At 43.5% G+C, this 15,615-nt stretch overlaps 1 protein-coding gene across 2 annotated transcripts in view; it reads right to left on the minus strand.

The window, feature by feature from the left end:
• Positions 1–298: 298 nt before the first annotated feature.
• LOC112254489 (4'-phosphopantetheine phosphatase) overlaps positions 299–15,615 on the minus strand; it is a 34,757-nt gene continuing 19,440 nt past the window's right edge. Inside the window, exons 8-20 of one of the 2 annotated variants that reach the window (XM_024427149.2) lie at positions 15,110–15,191; positions 14,857–14,957; positions 14,548–14,553; positions 7,500–7,655; positions 7,262–7,374; positions 6,952–7,039; positions 6,522–6,673; positions 3,083–3,138; positions 2,927–2,976; positions 2,617–2,721; positions 2,370–2,470; positions 2,186–2,254; positions 299–2,018 (exon numbers count right to left, since the gene is read on the minus strand). In XM_024427149.2, coding sequence (XP_024282917.1) covers positions 1,763–2,018; positions 2,186–2,254; positions 2,370–2,470; positions 2,617–2,721; positions 2,927–2,976; positions 3,083–3,138; positions 6,522–6,673; positions 6,952–7,039; positions 7,262–7,374; positions 7,500–7,655; positions 14,548–14,553; positions 14,857–14,957; positions 15,110–15,191 — 1,335 coding nt within the window. In that variant the 3' untranslated portion in view covers positions 299–1,762. The remainder of the gene's footprint in view (positions 2,019–2,185; positions 2,255–2,369; positions 2,471–2,616; positions 2,722–2,926; positions 2,977–3,082; positions 3,139–6,521; positions 6,674–6,951; positions 7,040–7,261; positions 7,375–7,499; positions 7,656–14,547; positions 14,554–14,856; positions 14,958–15,109; positions 15,192–15,615) is intronic. The other variant, XM_024427150.2, reaches the window with a different exon arrangement.

The following is a 15,615-nucleotide window of genomic DNA, read 5'->3' on the forward strand; positions in this document are numbered from 1 at the left end:
ATGTGCTTAAAGAAATTATTTTGCAAAAAAACAAGAAGCATGTACAGAATACAGAAAAAAAATATTGTAGAACTCAAGAACTGGCATCCGTGCATGTGGCAGTATAGGGTAATGAAGAAGCAGAGGTACAGCATGTTGTGGAGTAGGACTTGCTGCTTGGCACAGTGCATTATTAGCATATTACTCCGTGTCCCCGGCAAGAGCAGAGCGTGGTATACTAGCTGGTATAAACTCCCCTCCCATGAACTCCCTAAAATTTAAAAAAATTACCCCCCCACCAAAAACAAGACAAACGGCATTAAAATATATTCAGATTTAATTCAAAGTGATTGTCAATAGAACAAAATACTTTCCATAATTTCGGAGCATCATGAACTCTTAACGCAAATTAATTATATTAACACTTATTTATCATGTATATACACAAAAGATAATACAATATCGCAAAGTGAGTTCACAGGTTAAGCAAAAAGCCATGGAAACATTTGGACAGCAAGACCTCAACCTACATTTCAGACACCTGGTTTGATAAAGATAGTATGAATGAGTATCATCAGTAAGTAAATTAACCATCAAATACTGTCACCTCCAATCACCCAGAGCATTACTTTAATAAAGAGCAGATCTGTTATTGCCTTAGTTTAAACTTTTCAAGAATTGAAAGTAAATCCCTTTTACACAACATTTTGTTAATGACAGTGGTTAGCCTACTGTTTGACAACTTCAATGTTTTAGTTGTTTGGAAGCAGACCTAATTTACTAAGGCTACCAACAAAATGACAATGACACAAAGATGGCTTAAACATTTGCAATAAAATTACCTGAAATACACATTGAGTTTGACACAACACTTTCAAAACGTCCATTGAACAAAATATACTTCACATTTAATTTGGGTTGTGAGGAACATATTTCACAGTAAAATACTGCCACCTTCTGGAATTTTAAGAATAATTTTAACCCCATCAATAAAGTGCTATTATCTACTCTTTTCAAACAAATTCCCAGTAGCAACATTTTTAGCTTCTCAGACAATGATCATCACACAATTAAGTAAATCATCTCAATTAACCTAGTGGCAGTGATGGAAGCAAATCCTGGAATCAAAGAAAAGACACTCATGTAGCCCAAGGTAACAAACGTCCATGCTTTCCCTACACCAGAAATTAAACCAGGTTGGTTGCATTTTGAACAAGTTATGTTTTTTATCACTCCAACCTTAAGGCACAGTTACCATATTTTTGTGTTGCTTCACCACAGATTGCTGTAATTACCCTGGTAGCAAGCCACACACAAAGCATCTCCACCACTGAAAGGGACACGTTGTCATGGTAACCATTGGGATGCTGTGTGTAAACAGCAGGGTACTGATGATAACCTGTCTATAAATGCACTCAGTCGAGTATCTCACCAGCATTGACAGTCAATCTACAAAGAGTGCACACCTCTACCACTGACAACCGTTGTCTGTTCTGATACCTTAACTATTATTTAAGCTGTGATCTACAAGAACATGCAACATGGTGCAAAGTATGGCTGTATATTCAAAAAAATAAAGACATTTAAACATTCTGGTGTTACAAAGCAATGTTATACTCTGCTTTAACCCACTAAGCTTTCAAATAAACCCAAGTCCACTGATTATCTTAACACCTCCCTGTACAATCATCGCGAGGTGGTCAAATCAACCCCATTACAGCCAACTGGACCTCTCCAACTAGTACCTCAAACTGTCCCATGATCAGACTTCAAAAGAGAGAGATTATGAAGGTGTCACTGGAACATGATCCAGGGTGGTGGTTTTGTGGCCTGGTGGCACCTCATACTTGAAGACCACGCTGAAGAGCTTGCCCCCCAGCCGGTCAGCCAGCCAGGAGTTCTTGATGACAGCCATCTTGAGGCTCTCGCAGCTCAATATGGCGTAGTAGTTGGTGTGGATGGCCCGGCCCATGCCCTCGATGATCACCAGGTCTACATGGCGCTCTCGCACAACCCCAGCCAACACCTTGTCAAGACGGCTGTGGTGGAGAGAGAAATTAACACACATTTGGGAGGATTTACCTTAAAAATGTAACAGAAATTACTAAAGAAACTTAAAAATGTTGCTTCAGGTTATGTTTTTAAACATAGTTAACAAGGGTATGTTACATTGAAATATAATGAACGCTTAAGAAATAAAACAGACCTCAAATCTAAGCAAGGAGAGCTGGAGCCACTCTGGACTAGCGTCAGCCTGTCCTCCTTCACAGCAGACCTGCAAAACAAATTAAATGGACATTGACATGCTGGTATAGGAAAACAAAAAAAACACATCATTACTATCCTCTTTTACATCCATAAATGCAGTGCCAAAAGACTTAAATACTCACTGTATGACTAAATCCATTGCAGCTATTCTTTCAGTCAAGATCTGCAGCTCACTGTTTGTTACATCATTCAGAGCTGGGCTAGAGTTGCTGGCAAGGACAACCTGGAAAACAACATAGCAGGGGGTCAAATGAAGAAAAAGGGAAATCTTGCTGTATTCATTGTGTTTTATTAAATCCTGTGTATATTTGAATGGGTGGTACAAGTGACAGCTTTTCAGATGATTGGAAGGACTGTGTAGCTTCTTACCTCTGTTCCCCTGCAGAGAAGCTCTCTGACAAATGGGAACACTCCAAGTATGATGTCTATTCCACTATTATCTACGAAAAACAATGCACACTTATGAGGTGGGCCCTGGAAAAGAAAGCCAGCAGGCATGGTATTCAATTACTGTTCCACAGCATCAAGTCATATACATATTTGTGCCAAATCCTAACTTGAGATCCAGGCACACAACTTCTATGGATCTTAAGTTAGGATGTGGCCCATAAACCAAATGCAGCTAATATAATAACAACTTTGAAACACTTCATCATCAGGAAACAGTTTAAATTCTTACCTTCAGTCTCTTGAGCCATTGGTCATAGGCATCCACAAGCCACGGCCGCTCTATGGAGAAAAAGGGACTATAATTAAGTAGCCTGTATAGGTTGCAGCAGCAGTATAAAATGCAGGACACATAAAACACATGTTTACCCAATAGGGGCTTTCATACCTTCCAACTGCAGTTTTGCATGTTCAAAGCCAAACTCCGGATCAGACTCCAGAACACTATTACAAGTGAAAATGTGAGCATGAGCAACATTCTTTGCTCATCTAAAAACACAACATTTTCAAGAAAATTGAAATATACAGTAGCAGACGAAAGTTGACACACCTACTCCTTCCAGGGCTGTTCTTTATTTCTACATTGTAGAATAACAGTGAAGACATCAAAACTATGAAATAACACATATAGAATCACGTAGTAACGAAAAAGGTTCAATCAAAATATATTTTAGATTCTTCAAAGTAGGCACCCTTTGCCTTGACAGCTTTGCACACTCTTGCCATTCAACCAGCTTCATGAGGAATGTTTTTCCAAGTCTTGAAGGAGTTCCCACATATGCTGAGAACTTGTTGGCTGCTTTTCCTTCACTCTGCGGTCCAACACATCCCAAACCATCTCAATTGGGTTGAGGTCAGGTGATTGTGGATGCCAGGTCATCTGATGCAGCAGTCTATCACTCTCTTTCTTGGTAAAATAGCCCTGACACAGCCTGGAGGTTTGTTGGATAATTGTCCTGTTGAAAAACAAATGATAGTCCCACTAAGTCCCACGCAAACTGGATGGTGTATCACTGCAGAATGCTGTGGTAGCCATGATGGTAAAGTGTGCCTTAAATTCTAAATAAATCACTGGCAGTGTCACCAGCAAACACCATCACACCACCTCCTCCATGCTTCACGGTGGGAATCACATGCGGAGATCATCCGTTCAACTTACAAAAGACACGGCAGTTGGAACCAAAAATAAAACATTTGGACCAAAAGGACAGATTTCCACTGGTCTAATGTGCATTGCTCGTGTTTCTTGGCCCAAGCAAGTCTCTTCTTCTTACTGGTGTCTTTTAGTAGTGGTTTCTTCGAATGCAAGTCGACGATGAAGGCCTGATTCACGCATTCTCCTCTGAACAGTTGATGTTGAGATGTGTCCGTTACTGGAACTCTGAAGCATTTATTTGGACTGCAATCTGAGATGCAGCTAATCTAATGAATTTATCCTCTGCAGCAGAGGTAACTCTGGGTCTTGTTTTCCTGTGGCGGTCCTCATGAGAGCCAGTTTCGTCATAGCGCTTGATGGTTTTTGCGACTGCACTTGTAAAAACTTTAAAAGTTCTCGAAATTTTCCGGATTGAACAATGGACTGTCGTTTCTTTTCCTTATTTGAGCTGTCCTTGCCATAATATGGACTTGGTCTTCTACCGAATAGGGTTATCTTCTGTATACCACCACTACCTTGTCAAACTTATTGTCTCAAACGCATTAAGGAAATAAATTCCTCAAATAACTTAACCTGTTAATTCCTGCTTGATAGAATGCCAAGAGTGTGCAAAGCTGTCATCAAGGCAAAAGGTGGCTACTTTGAAGAATCTCAAATATAAAATATTATTTTGATTTGTTTTAACACTTGTGGTTACTACATGATTCCATACGAGTTATTTCATAGTGTTGATGTCTTCACTATTATTCTACAATGTAGAAAAGAGTAAAAATAAATAAACCCTGGAATGAGTAGGTGTCCAAACGTTTGACTGCTACTGTATGTACACACATGCATACATACACAGAGCATTCGGAAAGTACTCAGACATTATAGTTTTATTCTAAAGTTGATTCAATTGTTTTTTTCCTCATCAATCTACACACAATACCCCATAATGACAAAGCAAAAACAGGTTTTTAGAAATGTAAAAATAAAACCCTGAAATATCAAATTAAAACAAGTGTTCACTCTTTACTCAGTGCTTTGTTGAATAACATTTGGCAGTGATTACAGCTTTGAGCATGATGTTACAAGTTTGGCACACCTGTATTTGGAGAGTTTCTCCCATTCTTCTATGCAGATCCTCTCAAGCCCTGTCAAGTTGGATGAGGAGCGTCACTTCACAGCTATTTTCAAGTCTCTCCAGAGATGTTCGATCGGGTTAAAGTCCGGGCTCTGGCTGGGCCACTCAAAGACATTCAGAGACTTGTCCCGAAACCACTCCGGTGTTGTCTTGGCTGTGGGCTTAGGGTCATTATCCTGATTAAAATGTGTACCTTCGCCCCAGTCTAAGATCCTGAGTGCTCTGGAGCAGGTTTTCATTTAGGATCTCCGTACTTTGTACATTAATCTTTTCCTCAATCCTGACTAGTCTCCCAGTCCATCCTGACTAGTCTCCCAGTCCATGCCACTGAAAAACATCCCCACAGCATGATGCTGCCACCACCATGCTTCATCGTAGGGATGGTGCCAGATTTCCTCCAGATGTGACGCTTGGCATACAGACCAAAGAATTCGAACTTGGTTTCATCAGACCAGAGAATCTTGATTCTCATGGTCTGAGAGTCTTTAGGTGCCTTTTGGCAAATTCCAAGCAGGCTGTCATGTGCGTTTCATTGAAGAGTGGCTTCTATCTGGCCACTCTACCATAAAGGCCTGATTGGTGGAGTTCTGCAGAGATGCTTGTCCTTCTGGAAGGTTCTCCAATTTCCACAGAGGAACTATGGAGCTTTGTCAGAGTGACCATCGGGTTCTCGGTTACCTCCCTTATCAAGGCCCTTCTCCCTCGATTGCTCAGTTTGGCCGGGCGATCAGCTCTACGAAGAGTCTTGGTGGTTCCAAACTTCTTCAATTTAAATGGAGGCCACTGTGTTCTTGGGGCCTTTCAATGCTGCAGAAATGTTTTGGTACCCTTCCCCAGATCTGTGTCTCGACATAATCCTGTCTCGGAGCTCTACGGACAATTCCTTCAAACTCATGGTTTGGTTTTTGCTCTGACATGCACTGTCACCTGTGGGAGCTTATATAACCAGGTGTACCTTTCCAAATCATGTCCAATCAATACAATTTTCCACAGGTGGAATCCAATCAATTGTGCTTCGGGAAAAGTCTCAATGTCCTTGAGGGGCCCAGCTAGGGCCCGGACTTCAACCCGATCGAACATCTCTCCTGAAGAAAGCTGTGCAGCGACGCTCCCCAGCCTACCTGACAGTGCTTGAGAGGATCTGCAGAGAAGAATAGGAGAAACTCTCCAAATACAGTAGTGCTAAGCTTGAAGCATCACACCAAAGAAGACTCTGTGTTGTAATCATGGCCAAAGGTGCTTCAACAAAGTACTGAGTAAAGGGTCTGAATTCTTATGTGAATGTGATTTCAGTTTTTATTTTTAATACATTTGCAAACATTTCTAAACCTGTTTTTGATTTGTCATTATGGGATATTGTGTGTAGATTTGAGGGAAAAAATGTAATCTGTTTTAGAATAAGGCTGTAATGTAACAAAGTGGAAAATGTCAAGGGGTCAGAAAACCTTCCTAATGCACTGTATATGACCAGAATTTTAGTCCTAATAATATCCTTCAAAGTCCCAAGTTTAGGAGTGCACAGAATGCAGCCTCATTAAGACTCACTCCGATACAGCCTTGGCTCCCCAATCAAAGACGTTCCCAGCCAGGAGGCCCCTGACCAGGGCAAACTGCCTCTGCTCCCAGCTCAGCTCCCCCAGGGACTTGACTGCCTTCTGGAAGTACTTGAGGGCCAGGTCGTTCTCCCCCTGCTTGATCTGTGGGAGGGGTGGAGACACAGCACTGAGACAACAGCTTCCTCCCACTTCTCACAGATGATCTATAACATTAGCAATTCATGCTAATCAAGGCAAGTGGACATGAAATTACATTAAAAGGCACACAAGATGACACTTGAAAGCTTCATCAGATGAACTACTCATCATTCAAGGTACATCAATTCCAGAAAAAGAGTAGCATTAGAACATTTATTGGAACAATGAACAACAATAGAGAAAAATAGTTTTATAGGAAAGAGCTATAGAACCACTCAAACCTTTGAGTATGGGTCAGGGAAGTTGAACTCGTTTAAACAGTGTTCTCTTGTGTCTAACAGACTTCTTACAGTGAGGGATCCATAAGCACTAGAGGTGAGAAGAGAAGTACTCTACATTAGCAGATAAACACATACAGATTGGTGAGGGAACAGTGAGACTTCATCTACAAGAGTCACTCATCCACTAATAAGAGGCCTTTGGAGACAAGCATCTATAAATTATCAAGGAACCGTGTTATGCTCTAGTTGGTTTAACAGCCTTTGAAATCTATCTGCAGCTGTGGCATTCAGATCCTGTGGCTCCCCTTACAAAGGCTGGTGGCGGAGGGTCTGAAGCTTGTGCTGGTACTTGTGACGGAACTTCTCTGCTCGTTCAGCGGCCTCTGGAAGATCAGGCTGGCTGGCAACAGCTCTCTTCACCACCTATCCAAAGCACATTGCCCAGATCAACTGTTTCAAAAGTGACCAGGATAAGGACTCCCTGTCAATGCATAATGCAATGTGTGTATATTGATTAATAGACCAGTGGCAGGTTCTCTGTCTCTTACCCCATCCAGGGCCTCCTCGAAGCAGTAGAGCCAGTACTCCCGTGCAAGGGCGTCCTCTGAGAGGTCCACTGTGTCTGGGATGTAGGAGGACGGGTCCTGCAGCAGGGGCAGATTCACCAGCTGCCTCTCCAAACGGTCCATCTCCAACATGTCAAACTGAAGCCGAAGAGGAGACAAAATGAGCACTGTACATAATGACAACGCCAGCAAAATGCATATCGCAGGGGTAAAAGGCTGTGTGGTATGATTTTGAATGGTTAGATAGCCAGCAACAATGACAAGAAACTGCCTTGTCAACATATCCGACCACGACTCCACCTTGCTCCTACAGTCCTATAGGCAGAAACTCAAACAAGATGTACCCATGACTAGAACGTTCAACGCTGTTCTGACCAATCGGAATCCACGCTTCCCGATTGTTTTGATCACGAGGACTGGGAAATGTTCCGGGCAGCCTCAGAGAATAACACCGATCTACAGTTGAAGTCGGAAGTTTACATACACCTTAGCCAATTACATTTAAACTCAGTTTTTCACAACTCCTGACATTTAATCCTAGTAAAAATTCCATGACTTAGGTCAGTTAGGATCACCACTTTATTTTAAGAACGTGAAATGTCAGAATAATAGTAGTAAATAATAATAGTAATTATTAATTTCAGGTTTTATTTCTTTCATCACATTCCCAGTGGGTCAGAAGTTTACATAAACTCAATTAGTATTTGGTAGCGTTGCCTTTTAAAATGTTTAACTTGGATCAAACGTTTCGGGTAGCCTTCCACAATAAATGTAATTTTGGCCCATTCCTCCTGACAGAGATGGTGTAACTGAGTCCGGTTTGTAGGCCTCATTGCTCACACACGCTTCTTCAGTTCTGCCCACCAATTTTCTACAGGATTGAGGTCAGGGCATTGTGATGGCCACCCCAATACCTGTACTTTGTTGTCCTTAAGCCATTTTGCCATAACTTTGGAAGTATGCTTGGTGTCATTGTCCATTTGGAAGACCCATTTGCGAAGCTTTAACTTCCTGACTCACGTCTTGAGATGTTGCTTCAATATATCCACATAATTTTCCTTTCCTCATGAAGCCATCTATTTTGTGAAGCGCACCAGTCCGTCCTGCAGCAAAGCACCCCACAACACGATGCTGCCATCTTCGGCTTGCACCCCCCCCCCCTCGGCATCATGAAGTGCTGAGAGAGACTAGTCAATGATCATATCACCTCTACCTTACCTGCCACCCTAGACCCACTTCAGTTTGCAGACCGCCCCAACAGGTCCAGACGATGCAATCGCATGCACACTGTCCTATACCATCTGGACAAGAGGAATACCTATGTAAAAATGCTGTTCATTGACTACAGCTCAGCATTCAACACCATGGTACCCTCCAAGCTCATCATTAAGCTGGAGGCCCTGGGTCACAACCCTGTCCTATGCAATTGGGTCCTGGACTTTGATGGGCCGGCCCCCAGGTGGTGAAGGTAAGAAACATTGCCACTTCACTGACCCTCAAAACTGGGGCCCCACAAGGGTGCGTGCTCAGCACACTCCTGTACTCCCTGTTCACCCATGACTGCGTGGCCATGCACACCTCCAACTCAATCATCAAGGTTGCAGACGACACAACAGTAGTGGGCTTGATTACCAACAATGACGAGACAGCCTACAGGGAGGTGAAGGCAATCTGAGTGTGGTGTGAGGAAAACCTCTCACTCAACGTCAACAACAAGGAGATGATCGTGGACTTCAGGAAACAGCCAAGGGAGCAGCCCCATATCCACAACGAAGGGACAGTAGTGGAGAAGGTGGAAAGCTTCAAGTTCCTCGGCGTACACAGACAAACTGAAAAGTTCCACCCACACAGACAGTGTGGTGAAGGCTCACCCTAAAACCCTGACAAACTTTTACAGATGCACAATTGGGAGCATCCTGTCAGGCTATATCACCGCTTGGTACAGCAACTGCACCACCCTCAACCGCAAGGCTCTCCAGAGGTAGGTGTGGTCTGCACAATGCATTACTAGGGGCAAACTACATGCCCTCCAGGACACCTACAGCACCCGATGTCACAGGAATGGCCAAAAAGATCAAGGACAACAACCATCCGAGCCACTGCCTGTTCACCTCGCTACCACCCAGAAGGCGAGGTCAGTACAGGTGCATCAAAGCTGAAACCGAGAGACTGAAAAACAGCTTCCATCTCAAGGCCATCAGACTGCTAAAAAGCAATCACTAACTCAGAAGCTGCTGCCAACATAGAGACTCACTAGTCACTTTAATAATGTTTACATATCTTTCATTATTCATCTCATATGTATATACTACATCTTACCTATGCCACTTGGCCATCGCTTATCCATGTACACACACATCTAAAGGGATGAAATTAGGTAGTTGTTGGGGAATTGTTAGATATTACTGCACTGTCGGAACTAGAAGCACAAGCATTTCGCAAAACTCGCATTAAAATCTGCTAACCATGTGTATGTGACCAAAACAATTTGATGTGGGGACTCATAGGCGACTCGTTTCAGCCAGTTGTATCTTGTTCTTGATACCAGGTCTTGTTTTGAGGTGTTTTGAGTAATGACATATCCATGCTAATATGGCTAAAATTCATTAGTAAGCTAACCAACAACTGTAACGATGTATTTGAGAGAAAGCAAGTGCTTATTGTGCACATTTATGTTTTCAATAAATATTTGGAGGCCAAATATAGTTGACATATTATCAAAAAGAAAGGAGGACCAAGGCACTCCATATAATTAATTAAAATGCCTTTATTTGTTTGGCATGTTCAATGTAAAAAAATAAATAATCATAAATCAGACGCGTTACAGCAGCATGGCCTTCGCCAGGGAGTACAAAGAAATAATACAATGTCCTCTTTGTAACAGCTTTTCAAATTAGCCCTAATTTGAAGAGGGAGTTTACATGTTGTCAATAATCCTTTGAACATAAGCCAACCCAGTCTGTTTTGCCCCAAAGTTGCGCACGCATCGGTTTTGTTGCTAAACAACCCAATAAAAGTGAAACGACTCCTTCAAACATAGCTAAACTCCAATATGTTTTCACTATGCCCCCTAGGTGGTCAGTGAGTTGAGAATAACATTGTGTCAAACTCCACACTGTTAGTGGGCAGTGGACACACGCATCAACATTATAGTATCACTGGAGTTCCGGCGCCGACAGAGATGGCCGCCTCGCTTCGCGTTCCTAGGAAACTATGCAGTTTTTTGTTTTTTTACGTGTTATTTCTTACACTAGTACCCCAGGTCATCTTAGGTTTCTTTACATACAGCCGACAAGAACTACTGAATATAAGATCAGCGTCAACTCACCATCAGTACGACCAAGAATATGTTTTTCGCGATGCGGATCCTGAGTTCTGCCTTACAACCAGTGTAACCGAGTGGATCACATGCAGCGACCAAAAAAAAAACGACTCAGAAAAAGAGGGAAACGAAGCGGTCTTCTGGTCAGACTCCGGAGACGGGCACATCGTGCACCACTCCCCAGCATTCTTCTTGCCAATGTCCAGTCTCTTGACAACAAGGTTGATGAAATCCGAGCAAGGGTAGCATTCCAGAGGGACATCAGAGACTGTAACGTTCTCTGCTTCACGGAAACATGGCTCACCGGAGAGACGCAATCCGAAGCGGTGCAGCCAGCGGGTTTCTCCACGCATCGCGCCGACAGAAACAAACATCTCTCTGGTAAGAAGACGGGCGGGGGCGTATGCCTTATGGCCAACGTGACATGGTGTGATGAAGGAAACATACAGGAACTCAAATCCTTCTGTTCACCTGATTTAGAATTCCTCACAATCAAATGTAGACCGCATTATCTACCAAGAGAATTCTCTTCGATTATAATCACAGCCGTATATATCCCCCCCAAGCAGACACATCGATGGCTCTGAACGAACTTTATTTAACTCTCTGCAAACTGGAAACGATTTATCCGGAGGCTGCATTCATTGTAGCTGGGGATTTTAACAAGGCTAATCTGAAAACAAGACTCCCTAAATTTTATCAGCATATTGATTGCGCAACCAGGGGTGGAAAGACCCTGGATCATTGTTACTCTAACTTCCGCGATGCATATAAGGCCCTGCCCCGCCCCCTTTCGGAAAAGCTGACCACGACTCCATTTTGTTGATCCCTGCCTACAGACAGAAACTAAAACAAGAAGCTCCCACGCTGAGGTCTGTCCAACGCTGGTCCGACCAAGCTGACTCCACACTCCAAGACTGCTTCCATCACGTGGACTGGGAGATGTTTCGTATTGCGTCAGACAACAACATTGACGAATACGCTGATACGGTGTGCGAGTTCATTAGAACGTGCGTTGAAGATGTCGTTCCCATAGCAACGATTAAAACATTCCCTAACCAGAAACCGTGGATTGATGGCAGCATTCGTGTGAAACTGAAGGCACGAACCACTGCTTTTAATCAGGGCAAGGTGTCTGGTAACATGACTGAATACAAACAGTGCAGCTATTCCCTCCGCAAGGCTATCAAACAAGCTAAGCGCCAGTACAGAGACAAAGTAGAATCTCAATTCAACGGCTCAGACACAAGAGGTATGTGGCAGGGTCTACAGTCAATCACGGACTACAGGAAGAAACCCAGCCCAGTCACGGACCAGGATGTCTTGCTCCCAGGCAGACTAAATAACTTTTTGCCCGCTTTGAGGACAATACAGTGCCACTGACACGGCCTGCAACGGAATCATGCGGTCTCTCCTTCACTGCAGCCGAAGTGAGTAAGACATTTAAACGTGTTAACCCTCGCAAGGCTGCAGGCCCAGACGGCATCCCCAGCCGCGCCCTCAGAGCATGCGCAGACCAGCTGGCCGGTGTGTTTACGGACATATTCAACCAATCCCTATACCAGTCTGCTGTTCCCACATGCTTCAAGAGGGCCACCATTGTTCCTGTTCCCAAGAAAGCTAAGGTAACTGAGCTAAACGACTACCGCCCCGTAGCACTCACATCCGTCATCATGAAGTGCTTTGAGAGACTAGTCAAGGACCATATCACCTCCACCCTACCTGACACCCTTGACCCACTCCAATTTGCTTACCGCCCAAATAGGTCCACAGACGATGCAATCTCAACCACACTGCACACTGCCCTAACCCATCTGGACAAGAGGAATACCTATGTGAGAATGCTGTTCATCGACTACAGCTCGGCATTCAACACCATAGTACCCTCCAAGCTCGTCATCAAGCTCGAGACCCTGGGTCTCGACCCCGCCCTGTGCAACTGGGTACTGGACTTCCTGACGGGCCGCCCCCAGGTGGTGAGGGTAGGCAACAACATCTCCTCCCCGCTGATCCTCAACACTGGGGCCCCACAAGGGTGCGTTCTGAGCCCCCTCCTGTACTCCCTGTTCACCCACGACTGCGTGGCCATGCACGCCTCCAACTCAATCATCAAGTTTGCGGACGACACAACAGTGGTAGGCTTGATTACCAACAACGACGAGACGGCCTACAGGGAGGAGGTGAGGGCCCTCGGAGTGTGGTGTCAGGAAAATAACCTCACACTCAACGTCAACAAAACTAAGGAGATGATTGTGGACTTCAGGAAACAGCAGAGGGAACACCCCCATCCACATCGATGGAACAGTAGTGGAGAGGGTAGCAAGTTTTAAGTTCCTCGGCATACACATCACAGACAAACTGAATTGGTCCACTCACACAGACAGCATCGTGAGGAAGGCGCAGCAGCGCCTCTTCAACCTCAGGAGGCTGAAGAAATTCGGCTTGTCACCAAAAGCACTCACAAACTTCTACAGATGCACAATCGAGAGCATCCTGGCGGGCTGTATCACCGCCTGGTATGGCAACTGCACCGCCCTCAACCGTAAGGCTCTCCAGAGGGTAGTGAGGTCTGCACAACGCATCACCGGGGGCAAACTACCTGCCCTCCAGGACACCTACACCACCCGATGCTACAGGAAGGCCATAAAGATCATCAAGGACATCAACCACCCGAGCCACTGCCTGTTCACCCCGCTGTCATCCAGAAGGCGAGGTCAGTACAGGTGCATCAAAGCTGGGACCGAGAGACTGAAAAACAGCTTCTATCTCAAGGCCATCAGACTGTTAAACAGCCACCACTAACATTGAGTGGCTACTGCCAACACACTGTCAATGACACTGACTCTACTCCAGCCACTTTAATCATGGGAATTGATGGGAAATTATGTAAATATATCACTAGTCACTTTAAACAATGCTACCTTATATAATGTTACTTACCCTACATTGTTCATCTCATATGCATACGTTGATACTGTACTCTATATCATCGACTGCATCCTTATGTAATACATGTATCACTAGCCACTTTAACTATGCCACTTGGTTTACATACTTATCTCATATGTATATACTGTACTCGATATCATCTACTGTATCTTGCCTATGCTGCTCTGTACCATCACTCATTCATATATCCTTATGTACATATTCTTTATCCCCTTACACTGTGTATAAGACAGTAGTTTTTTTTTGGAATTGTTAGTTAGATTACTTGCTCGTTATTACTGCATTGTCGGAACTAGAAGCACAAGCATTTCGCTACACTCGCATTAACATCTGCTAACCATGTGTATGTGACAAATAAAATTTGATTTGATTTGATTTGATTTAAAAAATATAGTACACCACCTCACACCAGTCACATCTGTGCAGTGAGTATGATTTCATGCACAATTTATAAGGTGAACAGACCTGCCCTACTATTCTCCACAGTGTCACACAGGTTGGTTGACTATAAGGTTGGTTATAACATGTTACAGCTCAATTTAAACCATGACTACATAGAGCAACACTTCAAAGGCTGTTATGCAATAAAGGAAAAGGCTGGCATATAGCAGTTACAATGCCACAGCTGTCTCTCTGAAACCTTATTTAACCCATTGTGAATGTGAATGCTTGGCAAGCTGGTAGCTACAAAGCCAGAATCATGAGGAAACATTTAGCCCTAATCAAACCACTACACACAAAGCATGGAGAAGTACTTACGGAAAACTGAAGGGTTTACAGTAGGTAAACAGAGGTAAAAGATTGTGGATATGAAGAGAAGAAATTAAAACAAAATGTTAGACAGAAAAGATCAATGAATGCCTCATACCAGGCCCGTGGATTTTAAAAGGACAGCGTTGGTGACATTTCCATAGAAAAGATAAAATCCACAATCTCAGGCTGAGAGCGGGGAGAATTGCTATAATGGTCAATGAAATGACACCAAAATTAAATAACAAGTGGGTTATGAGCGCACCCTGGTGGTCTTGTGCTGACCTTTCAGTATTTTAACTTTTCCAATGGACTTACTGTTCCACTACGTGCACGTTGCATGGGGTTCAGGTCAGGAGAAGTACTCATAAGGCCAGAGCTCCCAGCATAGTTCTCCCCCCAACTGTACTGGTTAGGATCTAGATAAAGCGCAACAAATAACAGTGAATTAGACAAAAGAACTTCCCATCAAGAAGAAAATCCTTACAAAACCTAGGGTGTGATAAACTATGGATTCCTGTGCCACTTTCTGTCAAGAAGAAACTCCATAGATGAAAGCATCTTGACCTACTGTCTTCCTCTGCTCCCTTAAGGAAGGCTCCAATAGTCCCCAGATAGCCTTCATGCCTCAGGAAGAGTGCCTGGACTTCACCCTGCAAAAACACAATATAAAACTCCACTCAGATGGAACCATTTCCAACTAATTATGCTCATAGATTGCATCATTTAAAAGTAGCCTATCAGCCCAATACAATCAAACATGTCATATCAATGTTTATGTATCATCTCCACTAGGGAGGAGCACGGTTAATCGAATATCCGGATATCCGAACGGACATTAGTATTCGATCTTTTTGTTGTTGAGGGGGGGGCATTTTAACAATGAAAAAGCTCTAAACTAAAATTGTCCATGTTACATTGTTACACACAAGGCATGACATTTGAAATGCTTAATTTAATAAAACAAACCTTAAAATGTAGTGTTTATGTACTGTGTGAATAGTGCAGTTCAGATTTGATTGCTGCTTTTCAAGCTCTGAACTAGGCCCATACCTGATTATAGTCAGCTGCCATCAG

Source organism: Oncorhynchus tshawytscha, linkage group LG07 (assembly GCF_018296145.1).
Source record: "Oncorhynchus tshawytscha isolate Ot180627B linkage group LG07, Otsh_v2.0, whole genome shotgun sequence".
NCBI classification, from domain to species: Eukaryota; Metazoa; Chordata; class Actinopteri; order Salmoniformes; family Salmonidae; genus Oncorhynchus; species Oncorhynchus tshawytscha.